Below are 17,233 nucleotides of genomic sequence, written 5' to 3'. Positions count from 1 at the left end.
AGAATTATTTTTATTAAACATATGTTCACGTATATAAAAACTGTTTATCATTAGAACTTTATTATGATATATTATAATTCTTGTATAAGTGTCGGTCCACAATAGGTGATTTAAGCTTTAAGAAGTAAGAAATTGATCAATTATAATCGAATATGAAAAGAATAATCGACTATGATTGGTCAATTTCTTACGACTTAAAGATTAAATACTTATTGTGGACCGACACTAAGATAGATGAATAAACAATTTCTTTTATTTTACTCAAGAAACGTCTTCGTATCAATTTCATCTTTTAATTTAATTTTAATTTAATTTAATATTAATTAAATTATTTATCCTTATAGAGGTATAGAGATTTTCATTTATTGAGTACAAAGAAAAGGTAGGTATAGAGTTAGATGGTTAGAATGTGCAAATTCATTTAAATTTAATAATCCGTTAAAATTACGTAAACATTTTGTTTTTATTTTTGAATTTTTTAAGGCTATATTGAAGTCATAGGGAATGCGTTGTCGATTAATATTTATATGGCTAAATAATGACAAAATCTGAATTAACATTCGAATACTGCATGAAAAAAATGATGTGACAATCATGTATAATTAAAAATATAATCATATTAATTTAATAATAATATTAATAAAAAAATTTGACTATACTTTTCATTAATACTATTTAAAGTAACAAGATTATTTTCCATTATACCGATAACATCATTCTTTTCTGTATGTAATGCGACTTTATAAAAAGTAATGTATGATTAGAAAGTTATACAAGTTAATATGTAATTAAAAATTGAAGATTTATTTAATAAATCTCAGCAAAATGCTGATCTAAGAATTTAAAATAATGATAGTAAAATTGAAACATATTGATAAAAAAGATAAAAAAAAATAAATAATAAAAAATCTAAATATACGATATCAAAGTTTTAGTAAAAATTAAAAACATATCTCTATTGATCGGTATCTAATTTTCGTTTAAGAACGAAACAATAGATAGTATTTACATGAAAATAATATAGTGGATCATCTAGATTAACTTGATGAAAATGAGTTGTTATTTATATATATGGATAAAATTAAAAAAATTTTTCAGATATTAGAAGATTTAACTTCTTATGATTGAGAATTGAAAAAGAAAATACTTTTTTTAAGAAAAAAAAAAATATATATATATATATATATATATATATATATATATATTTAAAATTTCTCTAAATTAATAAAAATTAAACACATAATTACATGTATAATTTTAATAAATACACCATAATTATAATCATAATTTTCCAAATAATATTCAGTATTAAACTTCTCTAATGTATAAGTCAAAATTAAAATCCCTTAATCAAAGCGAAGAAGGAAAAGTGTAAAATCTCCCTCGATATTATCGCACATGTGTAAATACGTCGTTCTTAAAGATAGAATTGAATATGTTCAAAACGGCAATAGGGGTTTGCGCGCGCGACCAATGGGATTTAGGCACGCGTGATCTAAGTGCGTGCATGCAAAATCGACGCAGCAATAACGCGACTCGCGAATTACACAAACGACAGCATAAAATAGTCGCACTATCTACGTGCCGGACTGAATTAACTTAGCTCTTCGCTCGCGGACTTCAGTCCGCTCATATAATTGCAATTCCCCGTCATCGTTAATGTCATCAGTAGAAATGCCAATGTAATATCCGTTATCCTGGCAGTCGATAATCGATTGGAAAGTCTGAATGTTTGCCCGTTTTATCTTCGTACAGAAGACGCTCCAGAACTTTCGCGCTTTCCCTTGTAATTCTAAAAGCGTTTCGTACTTGCCTATATATATTTGCCTTTACATCCGACTTTGTATATATATTTTTATATATAAGTTATTGTTAAATATCATTGTTGGAAAATTTCGCTTTCTTATAGTATAAGACATACGCTTCTATATTGTAATTATTTATTATTCTTAGGATAATGTAAAAGGAAATAATATTTTACAGCCTCGTTACTGATGTGTCAGACAATATTATAAAAATTTCATAGAACTTTTTACGCCTTATGCCCTGAATAACCGGAAAGGTCATTGGCCCTCGTAGAGATCGGAATTTTGCAGGCGCAATTATTTGTCTTGCAATATTGGCGGTCGTGACTTTATTTCGAAATCACGTTCGAAGCTTCCAAGCCGAATTACATTTTTCCCAGATGAAATAGAACCGTCTCTATGGACACATCGCATGTAATCCGTAAAATTGGGACTACGAATATTTTTTTTAATTTCCCACAACTTTATGGTTTACGTGACGAATTTCGAAAGTATAAATCGGCAAAAATTTACAATCGCAGTGAAGCTTCGATTCACTGCTAGACAATTCCATGAATCCTATTTGAAAAAAGAGTCTCAAGAAAAGAAGGAGATAAAATTTGCAGAAAGATCGCAGAAAAAAACAAGATATTATCAATCATGTATCAAACAAAATTGAAAATTATCAAATCATTCGATGTTAAATCGAAAAAAATTACATGATTTGCCGTATACTTAATGTATTACTGGACTAAAACTGTACAATATTTTCGGCACATACTTAAAACCCATGCGCATATACAAATCGCATATACAAAAATGTGAGAAAAACGGGTATTTACATTAAATTTCATTGAAAACAGCTGTGTGTTTTAAATCGAAAGTGGGAGTGAATTCTTCAAGTGCTCTCTAAACACGCGCAGTCGAATGGGAAAAGGGATTTTGACCGCGTCGTCGTTCGCGAGTGATACGGCGCGAATTCTGCGTAACGACGACGTCGAAGCTCCTCGTTATAAGAAACGAAAGCAAAGGGAGCAAACCGTCATTAAATGCGCCAGCGAGAGAGCAACCTAACGATGTAGCTACCCGGACTTCTCACGAATGGAAATTCGTCTGAATAATGCATTTTTTTTTGTGCCGCTCCATCTCTGCATTCAATGATCATTCCGAGCTGCTCAACGCCTCTCAGTTTCTTTGGACAAATGTTTCATCGAGCAAGTAGAAAGATGCTCCGTCCGGCTATTTATTTAAAGAAGTCATTACTCTCTATTTTTCTCATTTATCATCTTCCTCTCTTCTTTTCTCTTTATATACAAAGTTTATAAAACAAAAATAAAAACTTAATAACTTGATGATTGCGTTTGATGAATTTTTTTCAATACAGATGAGAATTGACCTTTTTAAATAATATTCTTCAGTATAACGCAATTTTATCACCGCACCAATTTTAAATTTTGTAATTGTTATTATTCTCTATCTGCTCTGTGGAAACTATTTTATATAAAACTTACTTGATACAAGAGTTAATACGAGATGGAATCACGTGATAAATTTGACTTCACTTTCGATTAAATATCAGATAATAAACTATTTAATTTACGACATCCCGCCAACTGTTAAACAAATTGTTACTGTTAAAAAACAATAAACGAATGATTTTCCTTGGATATGCCAACAATGTCGTCACGTATCTTTTCTATTTCAAAATCCGTTTTCTGCAAGAGATCATAAATTTTTTCCACTGATTTTTAAAACACAGTCAGTTTTAATTTACTGATAATAACTGATTCATACGTTAGCTGTCAGATGATCAGGAAGACAAGGAAAATGTCCACTTCTAAATAGAAGTTTACGTAATATTGAAACGAATTTGCGTGTGCATTGTTGTGCTACCTGGAAGTATTATTTCCGAAGTAATGTGCGTAATGCAATATGCGTTATCCTTTTTTCGCATTCGTAGAAATCGCGCGTGAACGTTCGTTGCGTTACCGGGAAAACTGCACAGCATCGGGAACAAGTCCAAGGAAAAGTGACTTAACACGTGCCGAGAATAAATTGCTTCCTCATTGGCTGCTTTTTGGTACTATGCACTTCGATATTATAGTCATAAGACATTTAAAAGCATCGTTTGCGGAAATTATAAATGGCGATTGGCTAGAGGTGCCATTTTATGCAACGCGTTCATATATACATTCATATATACGTTTCTACATATATTTATAAACAGTTACTCTCTCAATACTCACAGAATAATTAGAGAGCGAAAATTAATCATGATTAGATATATGTCATAAAATTATGTACGAAAGCTGACAAATTAACAAAATTTATTACATTATTATTAATAATGAGAAATTCTGTTTGAAATGTGAAATATTGATTAAACAATTTTCCACGTTTCGCGCAAAACAGATACAATGTAATAAAAAGAAAAATAAGATTATTATAATTATAAATATCCGAATATAATTGAATATTGGAATTGTCTAAAATAATTATCAAAAATTTGATACGACAATCAAATAATTTCAATCTAATTAAAAATCTAACTTAAATTTATGAATTTATGAATTTAGAAAATTTTTTAATGTTACAAAGATAGAGTAAGATAAAAACATAATGTCTCAGAATTTATTATAATTTTAATAAAAAAGTAATTAAAACAAAATTAGTTTTATGCGTTTTATAAGTACACAACAAAAAATATATATTTAAAATATGCACATTAATATTCTTCGCATTATTAATAAAAACCATTCTTCTTAAAATATATTTAAAAGTTTTTCTTGTATTATTTTTAAATATATCAGTCTTTTTTTAATCAAAATTTATGATTTTTCAACGAATATTTAAAATTTTTTTATACCAAAGATTACCGTTTTAAAATATGTATTTATTTCTATTACGTATGAGACTACATGATATAGAGAAAAAATATATTTTTTTATATTTGTATTATTTCAATTTAAATTCAAATATTCATATATATTCATAGATTTAAGTGAATTTGTTTTTTCGAAACATGGAAACACATTCGAATGTTGATTTTACTCGAATTTTACTCGAATAATAATTAGAATTATTCGCATATTTCATTCGAATATCAGAAAATTTCGATTGATATTTATGATATCGTATCTATAATAAGTACCTTCCTGATTTTGCTGTTTCTCTCGGATTCTCCAGTTGTGAATATAAGGATCGCTCCTGGAAATAGCTGATCCGCGTCCGTAATTTTCCATCGGTGCCATACCGCACGCATTCTTCTATCGCGACTAGCTGAACTCTGACACCACCAGAGTAGATCGGAACACACAGTATTTTGCACGTGCCGTCAACGACGATAAAACTATCTACTCATCAATTCCGAGCACGTATGTATTAAGAAACTGCTCTGACGACCGGTCATTATTGCGACTTCCACATCACCAGATTCCTAACAATGTGAATCGATCGTCGATCGACGTGCGTTTAATGATACAATAACTACTCCGTGCCCTTAATAATATCGATTTTCTCATCGGTTTTAAAATACAATTGCCGCTGATGTTAGCAGATCACTGTACAAATGTAAAAAAGACTTGCGTATCCTCTCTTCTTCGTCTTCGCCACCTTCCGTTGAACTCTCGACTAGTGCGCATTCATTTCACAATAACTCTCTCTCTTACTGCCGAAGCAATGCTCTCCTCTCTGCTTCACCTCCGCTCCTTGCTCATCCTATCCAACGCTGTTTCCCGATGGGATAGGTAAGCGAGAGGCACCACCCTTATTTTAAGCTCCACCCTTGGTAGCAGGGTCAGCCGGAGGGTCTCCCTCGGCGCGGCGGTATGCACGCACAATGTACCAACGTTCGCTCTCTCGACTTTCGAGAAAGCAAGCAAAAGGCCGAAGAATAAAAAAATTTATGTGAGACACGGAATTTATATCGTCACACCTATCGTTTATATTTGAATATTTTCATGTTCGAAAAGACAGCGTAAAAGATTTCAGCTTTTATTGCCTTGGTCCCCAAAAAATTCATGCATTCAATAAATAATTTTTATAAATATTATATATTATAATTTTTATACTTTTTGTACACATTTTACATATATATATATATATATATATATATATATATATATATACATGCAGTTGCAAACACATTAATAATAATTTAAATATCTTCGTTTTTTTTATTCATTTCGTTTTTCTAGTATGATTATTATTTATTTTGTAATTTTCCTAAAATTTTATAAGATAATGAAAAAAAATCAGTATTCGAATAATAAAAAGCGCACTGCCTTTGTTGTGACGCTCGCATTGGAACCATTAAATTCGTGTTACGTTACGTACGTGGAACTTTGCAACGCGCATGAAGAGAATCGCAGCAACTTTTGATTTATTAATTCAGCGATTCCCGAAATTTCGCTCGTTATTTTCGAATTATTTCCAATTATCAAAATCGTTAACTGTTCGCAAATTTTCACAGCTATTACATACCATTACGACTATAATCGATATCTACCGATATAGTAAGTAAGCGCGGCGAGGGAGGATGAGGCAATCCAATTTGCGGCCACTGGTATCTGCCCCGTCGTCCAATTAACGGATCTTTCTTCTAATCTCATGGATTTACCTGACCCGCCGGGGAAATCGGACCTTTTTGTTCGGGAAATCGGCGGATGAACGATGCGGGAAGAATGACGTGCAATTATCTAGGTTCGTCGATTGCGCTATATCGAAAGTGCCGAATTGCCACGAATCGCGGCGTGTACGAGGCGAGAAACGGTATTACGCTCGATAACGATTACCGATACCATTGTATATATCAGATAAAAAAATTCTGCGCTCACGAAGAGTTAATGGATTGGAAAAGAAAGGTAATGCCATCTATAATTATCCTTTACAGAAAATTAGAGAATCCTTTTTTTAAACATTTATGTATACGCTTGTTTCGTATATAATTCTTTCAATATCATGATTATATGATAATATGTTGTAGAATGCGATAAAAAAAACATCAATGGTTGATGGCTTTGCATTCCTTGCAACGTTTAACGTTAAAGTAAAAAAAAAAAATCTATCTCAAATCTATCTCAATTTCATGAAAATGTTATTACAACGGATCGTCGATGAAAAGAAAGAAAGAGAAAAAAAACGAGAGAGAGAGAGAGAGAGAAAAAGAGAAAACGCCCATTCGTTCTTTTTATCTTGATATTTCTTATGCGAGGAGGAAAGTAAATGGCGACGGCGCAGCCGGCGGGATGGCGCATTATGCAGATCGTGCACAATGGTGGCCGGCCAAACCACGGCGCTCGCACGAAGGGATGTCGCCGGCGATTTCTCGGCGCACGGGATGGAGAATACCGGCTTCGGAATATACCATTGCTCGGTAGTTTTCACGCAAATACGCGTGCATACGGGCGTATCTGTGTACGCGTGCGAAATAGACAGGGATAATATTTGCATCGGGATTTGTACGCGTGCCCCCGGTCGGGGCCGGCCGGCCGGTCGTTATTTTCGCATCGTGATACTCCCGCCGTGTTCTACCCTCGCCCTCGCGAGGGGGAGGGGGAGGGCGGAGGGGGGGTAGGATACAAGTATCCATGAGAAATGACACATTCGCACGCGCACGATTTCGCGACGCGCGGTGTCTCCGCTCCGTTGTGTGCGGCCGGGGTCATGGTAAATAGGTATTATACCCCGCACCGGAAACGCGCCGGTGTTAACCGAATTAGAGAGACTACGTGTTCATCACTCGCCGCTATTATGCTTCGACAAATTTTGCATTGCGATGCGCATGCGATCGTCCTCTGCCTGTGTGTATCCTATATTACATTCTCTCCGGCTCTTGGTTCCTATTTCTTTTAGATTCTATTGAATTTCGATCCGTTCGTGAGGGATCAAGTATGAAAACTGGAATCAGAAGATTACTTGAAAATCAATATTGTGTATATATACGCTTGTTTAATTATGTCTGATGTATCCTCTCGTTCAGTACAAGAAGCAGCTGTAATTTTTCTTTATTTTTCTCTTTATTCTTCTCTGTATTTTGTTTTGTATTTAATTTAATGCCTACTACTTCAAGGTAAAATAAAGTCATCCGTTGTTCTCGATAATTTCGATATCCTGAAAAATTCAAGAATACAATTCCATCAATTTTATCTCATTACTTTATTGAAAGTTTGCGTATTACTAAAGTAAAAGACGTTTTCAGATGAATCGTTTAAAAAATATTACTGGAAAATACCGTTCAATCATCCGTTACGTTAGGAAAGAATTTTCGTCCCTTAGAACAGAGTGAATTTTTTTCTTTTCGGTTCTAGATTAATTGCGGTATGAGAAAATCCAGGTTCCGTTCTGCTACCTACACGAGCACAGAATATTCTGATTTCACGGGCCAAGTCACAATAAAAATCGGCTGCCGGTAAACGTCGGAGTTACGACCTACAGCAACTCTGACGCGTTAAAATGCGCAGGCACACGCGACGCTGATCGTGCCGTACAATCGCTGAATGGGCTTCGGCCCCGGGTCTCTCGGCCGATCGGGGATGATGAATTGCGCGCACCCCCGTATCCCGCTGCTCCCTTATCTTTTTGCCAGATCCCCGAGGGACGGTGGGGGCGGCCTCGAGAAACGTCCTGCGGACGGCTGGCATTGGCGATACGAGAATGGGCGACGGCCATAGTCGAAAATGTAGGTGAGGCCGAGGTTAAGCCCCGCTGAAGTTGCAAGCTCGCGTCTCTCCGTCATCGTCGTATTCAGCCGGTCACGAACAAAAACGATCAAGGCATTTCCTGCCGAAAATGCAACCGCTGCGCTACTGTAGAAACGCAGCACGGAGGAAGGTACTGCATTTGTCTTTTTGAAAAACACCTGCGCTGTTCAAAATGTAGAAATATTCGAAATGTCTTTGAAATTTCAAAAATGTCTTTGAAAAATTATCGATTAAGAATCGGTATTCGATCGGTGTTGCGATTTTTCACGTTTGATGTTTGACGCATAAAACACGATATACATAGTACGATTTTTCAAAATTGTATAGTGTATATATATATATATATATATATATAAAGACAAACGGATATGATATAGATTTATTGTGTTAGCTTCGAATTACAGATTGTCTTATATTTTAAAACTACATTCAGAAAAAAATTGTACAATTAGAAATTTGAAATTAAATAACGCCTCTATATAATTATGTATTATAAAATTGTAATAAGAACAATAAATAAGTAATATTATTATAAGAAAGTATAATAATATTAATCATTTGTAAAGTAAATCGTTGGATTGGAAATGTGTTATATAATAGTAGAATTATATCAGAATATAAAAATATATTCTGAAAAATAATTGTCAGAATATATTTTTAAACTTATCTTAACAATGTTATGGCATTATGCTTATTTCAAAAAAATATTTATTTAAACTGAAAAAATATAATGTTATATCCCATTATGAAGTTTATATTACTGTATAATTATACTATAAGTCGCTATTTCTATTAATAATTCACGACAACATTGTTGTCATTGTCGTTGTTATCTTTATGGTACTTTTTCCAATACTACTTTAATTTTTATTACTTCATAATAAAACTAGTTGCAGGAACTTAAATTTTAAAAATATAAAATTGTTAAAACGGTTGTAGTTATTAAAACTATTATGTTTTCTCTCAGTGCAATATTTTCAAAAACAAATTTTTATTTATGTATATTTAATTAATGAATTCGAGAAAACACAAATTTGTATACAAAATTAATATAAATAACTGTACGTTTATATATCTTTTCATAAACTCTTCTCATGAACGATATATATATTTCGTCATTGATTAATTTTGTGACCTATTATTCTGATATGGATTTGTATAAACTGATTTATCATCGAAATTAATGATCTGAAATTTTTTACTGTAATTTACAAAATCTTTTCACAAACTTAACTATAACTTAGTTTTACAAATTTCTTTAATTTTACAAATTTCCAATTTCAACTTTTTTTCTTTCTCTCCAAAAAAAAAAGGACAGAGTTAAATATTGTCCTGGTAAGATTCTAAACAAATATATGTCCACTTTAACAACATTACGTTGTCTCGGGTCTCGTTAACCTCATTTCGATTTCAACAACGACGTCGATGACATAAGATCACCGGAACGGTGGCCCAAATTATTAGCATATTGCGTGTCCCGGCATACAGCATGAAGTTTATGCCGAAAATACGCCACGCCGTTAGCCCGCCGTAGCTGTCGCGCTAAAAGAACAAACAACCGAATCGCTAGATTTCATCCCCTCTCTATCCTTGTCACCATGATCGAGCGGGCGGAGTGTCCGATTTGTCGTACGACAACGTGGAGTATTCGGTGGAGTGCGAGAAAAGACAGATGTACTGATGCCTGTAGTAATATATATTTCTTGCCTGAAAATATACGATCGCTTATCCTTTCATATCTTATTTGAACAAATTAATTTTCTTACGTTTCATTTCATCAGCATGAATAACGATAACTAAATTACATAATTTGTGATTGTTGATATTGATGAACAATTGTTGTTAAATTGAAGAAGAATTATATTACTTAACAAAAAAATGATTTTTTCTTCAAATACCAGAATAAAATAATAATCAGTTCCCGTAGTTTCATTTCCCGTTTTTTCGCAGTTTCAATTCCAGTTTTTTGGCCGAATCCGGATTCCATATTGCTCCATTACAGTTTCGAGAAATTTGATGCAAAAATGGGTTGTTTTCACGTATTTTGTTATATTATAACTATATAATTATATAATATGAGGTGACGTACAGGAGAAATTTTATTGCAATCAAATATTATATTTACTAGGACTTTCAATTTGGCAGATGTCAAACTTAAAAAAATGTCTGAATCTTTCCATATTGAATTCACCATTTTAAATTTGTCAATTTTGACATCAGATTCGTACTCGACGATGAAAAAACTCTTAAATTTCTCTTAAATAAATATAATATTGAAAACTATCTGATAAATCATGATCTAATTTAAACAGCTTTTTTATATCTTATATTTAATAATGAATATCTTATTAACCATAGCAAAACATTCCTGTTAAAAGTCCTTACAATATATTTAATTTTATAATAAAATTTCTCTAGCACGTCATATATTGTAGTTATTATATAATATGACAAAATAGCCTTTCTTAACTTCAACTATAAATTTCTCAAAGTTATAACATAATGGAACAATTTAGAAATCAAATTCATATTCACTGTTCAAAAAAACTATAGGAAATAATTAGTCTCGTCCTGATGTTTTTTTTTTTGTTGAATCAAATACTGACTGATTATATTTCCCGAAAAAGAATTTCGAAAGACATTTTATTTATTAATTTCAAAACAAAGTTTTAATATTGGAATGATTAAAAATGAGCAAGTTTTGACGGATTTTAAATAAGAAGGGTAGATAACAGGCTCGAGTTTTCCATTAATTTTGTAAGTGGATTTTACTTTAATAGAATTTTAATCTTGAATTTAATTACCGAGATAATTAACGTTGAATATTAAGGAGAAGGTCGCCAACTAATTAAATTTTAAACGAGAGAAGAATCAGTTCCGAGATGGAAGATATAATCGCGATGAAAAGTCACGCGATTTTTGGCCCCAGAGCTATCTTTTTAAGGTCTCTTTTCTGATAAAAGCCAGTTCATTACTTTCTCACAGACAACTGTTCAGGATATGTGTATCAGATAACGATTCGCGACATATACGCAGATAATTCTATCGTTCTCTCGCGTGGCGCATTCCTTAGATAGATAATTTCGTCTGCATTCGAGTTGCACTCGCGTGTACTCGCACGTGGAGTGCGCTTGGCACTCGGCGATACTTGGAAGCTACGTTCATCTCGAGCGACTCGCCGTGTTTTTCTTGCATTATGCTGACCACGTATGATCCCAGGAGACGAAGTATACGGACTCGGCGTTACCAGCCACGATTAACAGCATAAACGTAACGGCGACTCGGATTGTTAAAGGGATAATTTTTGACATAATATCTCTTTTGACGAGTGAAAAGTAACGTTTACATATCGTTTTCTCTTTATATCTTTCAAATGTCAAAATCTAGAACTTCCAAAATATATCAGTGTTAGCTGACGAATTATCGTAAAGTGGCAGCTAAATATTGATAAATACAAAACAATGACTCTCTCTCAGTGATCTGAAAAAGCTATAAGAAGATATTTGTCATTGGCGCCACTCCTCTTCTACACTTCTAAATGTCTCTCGGTTAAAATAAATTTAAGTTTCTTTTAAATTTTAATTACTATTTTCTCACATCGGTCTCAAAGATCGGCAACGTCACCATATTTCGCGCTTGCACGCGTTGCACGCCGACACGGTAGACGGTACAACGTACCCGAGACTCCTTCCCTCTTTTTTTCTCTGACTCTGACGTGCACTCCATTTAGAGTTACAATGTTGCTCGTGAACCGGCAAACAACGTCTCGCGAGCCGACACGACGTAGCGCGCGTGCAACCCGCAATTCTACACGCGCAACTCGAATTTCCACGCGTCTTTCGCGCACACCGTCTCGCGCGACAAAGCCGCTCTCACGCGGCCCGAAGAAAGAAAATAAAGCGACTCACGTCAACGCGCTTGAAAATCGACGACGCGTGACGCGAATGTTGCACAGCCGCGGAGTGGGCTAATTAAATCTGCGCGAGCATCGGACGGAGAAAGAGAAATTTTTCGCAACGATGAAAGGATGACAAATTAGTCTTCTTCTGAGAAAGTACTTCGAAACGATATAAAAGCGTTTTGTCGGACTTTCCCGACTTTCTTCGGGTAAAATTCAAGAATGTCCCTCATTAAATAGATTTTTCCTTTAAATATTTGATAATTTTGCGCGTTTACTTGTAATTATCGAATAAAAGTTTTTATCAACTGAGGTAGAAGCGTGTGAAACGAGAGGAAAATATTTCTAGGAAGCACATATATAATTATTTATAAAGCAGAGCTTCTTTTTAATTGAAATACAATTACAAACTGTGTTTTGACATCAAACTTTGATGACAATCAAATTATTTTTGTAGATCGCGAATAAAGCACGAGATCGTGTCGTGACAGCGATCGTGTCGTAAGTAGGCTGCCTTGTGATTATTGTAGATTGATACGAGGGTGCAACTAAGCGTATTTTGTTGCATTTTGAAACAGGAGAGAACGAAGGAGCGCCACGGCTGATAGGTCGCGTAGTTTATTGATCATGAATTCGAGCCTGTGTTTAGACGCCAGTATCGCGACGCTGTAACGTGAGAATCGTGCGTCGTAACAGGCCAAGGAGGCAACAGCCGTACCAAATCGTTAAACGCCTCGTGCCGTGTTTAATTTTTAGCTAAACGTCATAACAAACGAATATCTTTCGATTGGCACTTTGTATCCAGTTCTGACTCGAGAGACAGAAGGGGTTGTGTCGTTTTTTGTAACTGTGTCACCGTGCGCATTCTCCTGTTACAGATTTTTCTAGAAAGTACGATTCGCTATCAGCTTCTCGGAATAATACGTCGATATTTGAAAGAATAATAACAGTGTTACAGTGGCTCGTATCAAAGAAATCTGCTTTTATATAAATTTTTGCCAATAAAAAAACGATAATTGTTTTGAAAAGGTTAATCATGTGCGTCGCGTTCTTTTTCACCCTCTTTCAGTCTTCGTAGATTTCACGGACGATTGCTGTTCGTCGACGGAAGTTTCGAGCGACAATTAGGGTAACGAGGAGTTCTGCTCTCTTCTAAGATCAGCGGGAGATTCTAGCAACCCTACGAGGGTGAAACTTTACGCTTAAGGGAGGAAGTTGTGCTCGCACTTGGAATGAACGTACGCACATAATAAAATTCTTGTCAGATAATATTACGATATTTCTTTTCTATTTTAATGCTTGCATATAAAAGAAAAAAAATTATTGTTCGATATTATATTTATTTCTTTGATTTACAAAACATGACAAATTTCACCGAAATTAAAATGCAGAAGCTCTAATGTCTTATCATTAATGCCATATGTCAATAAACTTGAAAACTGATTTGCTTATCACATTCTAATTTGCTTTTCAAATACACGATAAAAATTCAAGATGTACCTACTAAATATTTTTTATAAGCAAACTATATTTTTGTTAAACTTTTCTTTTCCTGAAATTATCAAATCACTTTATTAAAGAATTAAAAATATTATTAATTCATTGTGCGGCAAAAACTTAACATGCATTTTACAATGGCAACGAACTAAGAAGAAAAGGAAAGAAGGGGGAGAAGGAATTAATAAGGACCAGGATACCAACCCCATAACGACAAGGATAGAAGCGATGAAGCAACCCCCTTGATGTAGAATGGAGAAAACTCTCTTCCTTTCATACGAGTGTACAACCCTTAAACAGCCCTAAACTAAGTCAATTTAGTCTTGACGTTAAGTGTGACTGATCGTCCAGACGTTTTTTTAAAATGGCCACCCAGTCATCCTGATGCATCGAGAAAAAATAATAAATGTGACTCGCAAACTGCGGCTCTAATGATATTTTTAAAATATTCTCTATTTGAGACAACACTGAATGTAAAATCAACAAAACGCAGTGTTTTTGAGAACTCTCTCTTTCTCTCTCTCATTTTCTCTGCTAAATTTTTCTCTTAAAAAAACATATTATTGCTTTTCAAAAAGATATATAATTTCATATTGTAAATTGTATAATTTTTTTTAAACAATTGTATATTTTCTTTACACCAATAAATTCATCGCATAATTCTGTGCATAAAAGTATTAAGATACAATTAATAGTTTATGAGATATTTTATATTTTATGTTGAAATATAGCGTGATAAAGTGATATAAAACATTTCGTTAATTATTGATTTTTTTATAACTTTACCTTAATGCTTTTGTATGCAGAATTAGAGAAATCATATTATTAAAAAAAAGCATATTGAGTTCATTTAAAGAAATAAGGATAATCTTGAAATTTCCTAAGCGCTTCTATCCAGGGAAGAAATGTTCACTATCGCATGATACTCTCCTTCATACTAAACAATTTTTATTTCGAGCATTTCTTCTTATTTCTAAAAATTGTAAATGTTATTCAAATAGCCTTAATAAGTGACATCTTATATATATAAAATATATATGAAAATATCTTTTTAGAACTAATAATCTATCAATAATTCGTCTTCGTTGTTTTCGCGACGACGCGATATTGAGAGGACTCGCATTGTTAGAAAAATCGGCGAACAAATGTAGATTGCAAGCAGCTTTCGCGGCATATTATGCTTTGCAAAAGACAAGCATGTGACATCATTCGCGGCCGTATGTACGTGCCCAAGTGGAAAACATCCGCGGCACCAATTATCCATTTTTGCACGGAATTATCGACCGAGATAAAGCTGTCCGAGTTTGCACCGTATACAAATCACTCGCGACAATTGCATGCAAATTAGTCGCGGATAAGTCCAGGAGTTCCCGAATGCCATCACGTTCGAGATTTCGATCTTGCCGATTTTATCATGTGCCTATTTAAAACATTAAAAAATACTCCTCTTTTCTTCAGTTCTATCTCAATAATAACAAACAAAGCTCTCACCGAGAAATCTTCGTCACGCTGAGACTAACTCCTGAGAATAACTGAGAATACTCAGTATGGAAACAAATATAATTTTTTTCTTAAAAATTATAAGGAGAATAATTATATATATTTATATGAGATTATATATATATATATATATATATATATATATATATATATGAGATTCTTTTTGTTTAAAAAAAGATAATTTGTGTATCTGAGAGCCAATGAGCAAAATAGGATGAAAACCAACGTTGAGAAGGGAATCTTACGACGAAATACTGCGAGGCCACGCGAGAGCGTGACATCGCGGGAAGAAATCCTTCGAGAGGACACGCCGTGTATATGCACGCCATCACGCCCTCTCCGACGAAAGGAACGAACGCAGGAAACGTAAAAAGACCGTTCGTAACGTCCCGTGACGTCAACGAATCACCACGCACAAGTCAGGTCAGCTGGCCGAAAGCCAAGCTGTAAAATAATGGCACGTTAGTCCCGGCCCTAATCGCCAGATCGACGTGCCTTAAATTACGGCCTAATAACGTTTGTAATAACGCGAGCGAAATCGCTTACATCTCGCACGTCGACATTTTTTTATCCCATCCGATTTCCTTCCTATTCGATGCACGGCTCTGCCCGACCTTATCATTCGTTGCATTCGTAAAATCTCGATTATCATAATATTTGAGTAAAGGTCTTATTGTTTAATATTGCGCTAATAAAATTTTTATATTTAACAATGCATAAAGACATTTGTTATTATTTAATTATTCATGGATATTCAAAGAACTTAAGTACACGTCATATTTGTTCTCTGACAAATAAAATATTTTATTAAATATTTTATTAAAATATTTTATACATTTATAAAATAATTTATTTTTCACTTCTTCAGGAATTTTATTAAATATCGCGCCCCGATAGAATAGAAATCTTATCTCTGTCTAGGATGCCATTTTATGTAAAAGTAAATCTTCTATTAGATATTCTTAATTCTAAGATTTCTTTCTTTAAATGTATGTATCCCTAAAACAATAGAATCCCTCTAAAAGGAAAGCGCAAGCTTCAATTTTTTTTACAAAATCCTGTCGAGTTTGTCGTCCTGTTTGCGCTTATTGTCGGACACCGACCCTGACTTCTGGCTAAAGTAATTTTCCCTTCGCAGAATCGGCGCAGGTTCGCTCGCCATTTCTTTTTCTCTCGCTTTGTTCCGCGTGCGCCATCGCCATCAAGTTGATGTATCACGCGGGGTGAGAGGGCGAAAGCGTGGAGGTGATAATAAGCCGTAAAGACTGTGAGACGCATCGGGAATGCGTGAAGTATTTACTCCCCTTATACGTTTCGACAGACGGAATGATCCCACCGGGATCCACAGGCCCAATCGCCGCGGTCCGTCCATAATTCAGCGATGTTATGGCGAAAGAAGATGTCACTCGCGAACAAGATACATTACAGGGGAGGGTGGTATTGTTTAATTCTCGGTTAACTAACTCTTGGCAAACAGCAGCGCTCCATACATCGCGCGAATGTTGCGCGTACACGATGTTACGCGGATCTTACATAATCAATAATAATAATAATAATTAGTAGTACTGAATCGGCAATATTAATAGCATATAATAGTATATAATATTAATATTAATAGGTATATTAATACTTTTACAATCATACGTAGATTATCTTATTGGCAATACTTCAATTCAATTTTATGTTACCTGATCTAACTTAGAGAAAAAGAGAACAGACACAGCAAAAACATGAAACAGCATAAAAATATATACTGTCCCATTATATCGTGACGTATTTATCGTTATATAATTATACTGATGAAAATACTGATGTACTTCTTCATACAATTAGTATATTCGCATCACATAGCA

General features: G+C 34.1%; 1 protein-coding gene across 4 annotated transcripts in view; it reads right to left on the bottom strand.

Annotated features, from left to right (window-relative positions):
- Nucleotides 1-17,233, bottom strand: part of LOC105427678 (single-minded homolog 2-like) — a 39,360-nt gene that overhangs the window by 11,045 nt on the left and 11,082 nt on the right. For 2 of the 4 annotated variants that reach the window (XM_089075791.1, XM_089075789.1), the window contains one exon: nucleotides 4,936-5,646. The exons of the other annotated variants lie outside the window; for them this stretch is intronic. In XM_089075791.1, coding sequence (XP_088931917.1) covers nucleotides 4,936-5,035 — 100 coding nt within the window. In that variant the 5' untranslated portion in view covers nucleotides 5,036-5,646. Of the gene's footprint in view, nucleotides 1-4,935; nucleotides 5,647-17,233 lie in introns of those variants that run through there. 4 annotated transcript variants of the gene reach the window in all.

This window comes from Pogonomyrmex barbatus, unplaced genomic scaffold (assembly GCF_055798465.1).
Source record: "Pogonomyrmex barbatus isolate J1 unplaced genomic scaffold, ASM5579846v1 scaffold2, whole genome shotgun sequence".
Classification (NCBI taxonomy): Eukaryota; Metazoa; Arthropoda; class Insecta; order Hymenoptera; family Formicidae; genus Pogonomyrmex; species Pogonomyrmex barbatus.
The sequence above is the reverse complement of the archived record's forward strand: the minus strand, read 5'-3'. Positions and strand labels throughout refer to the sequence as shown.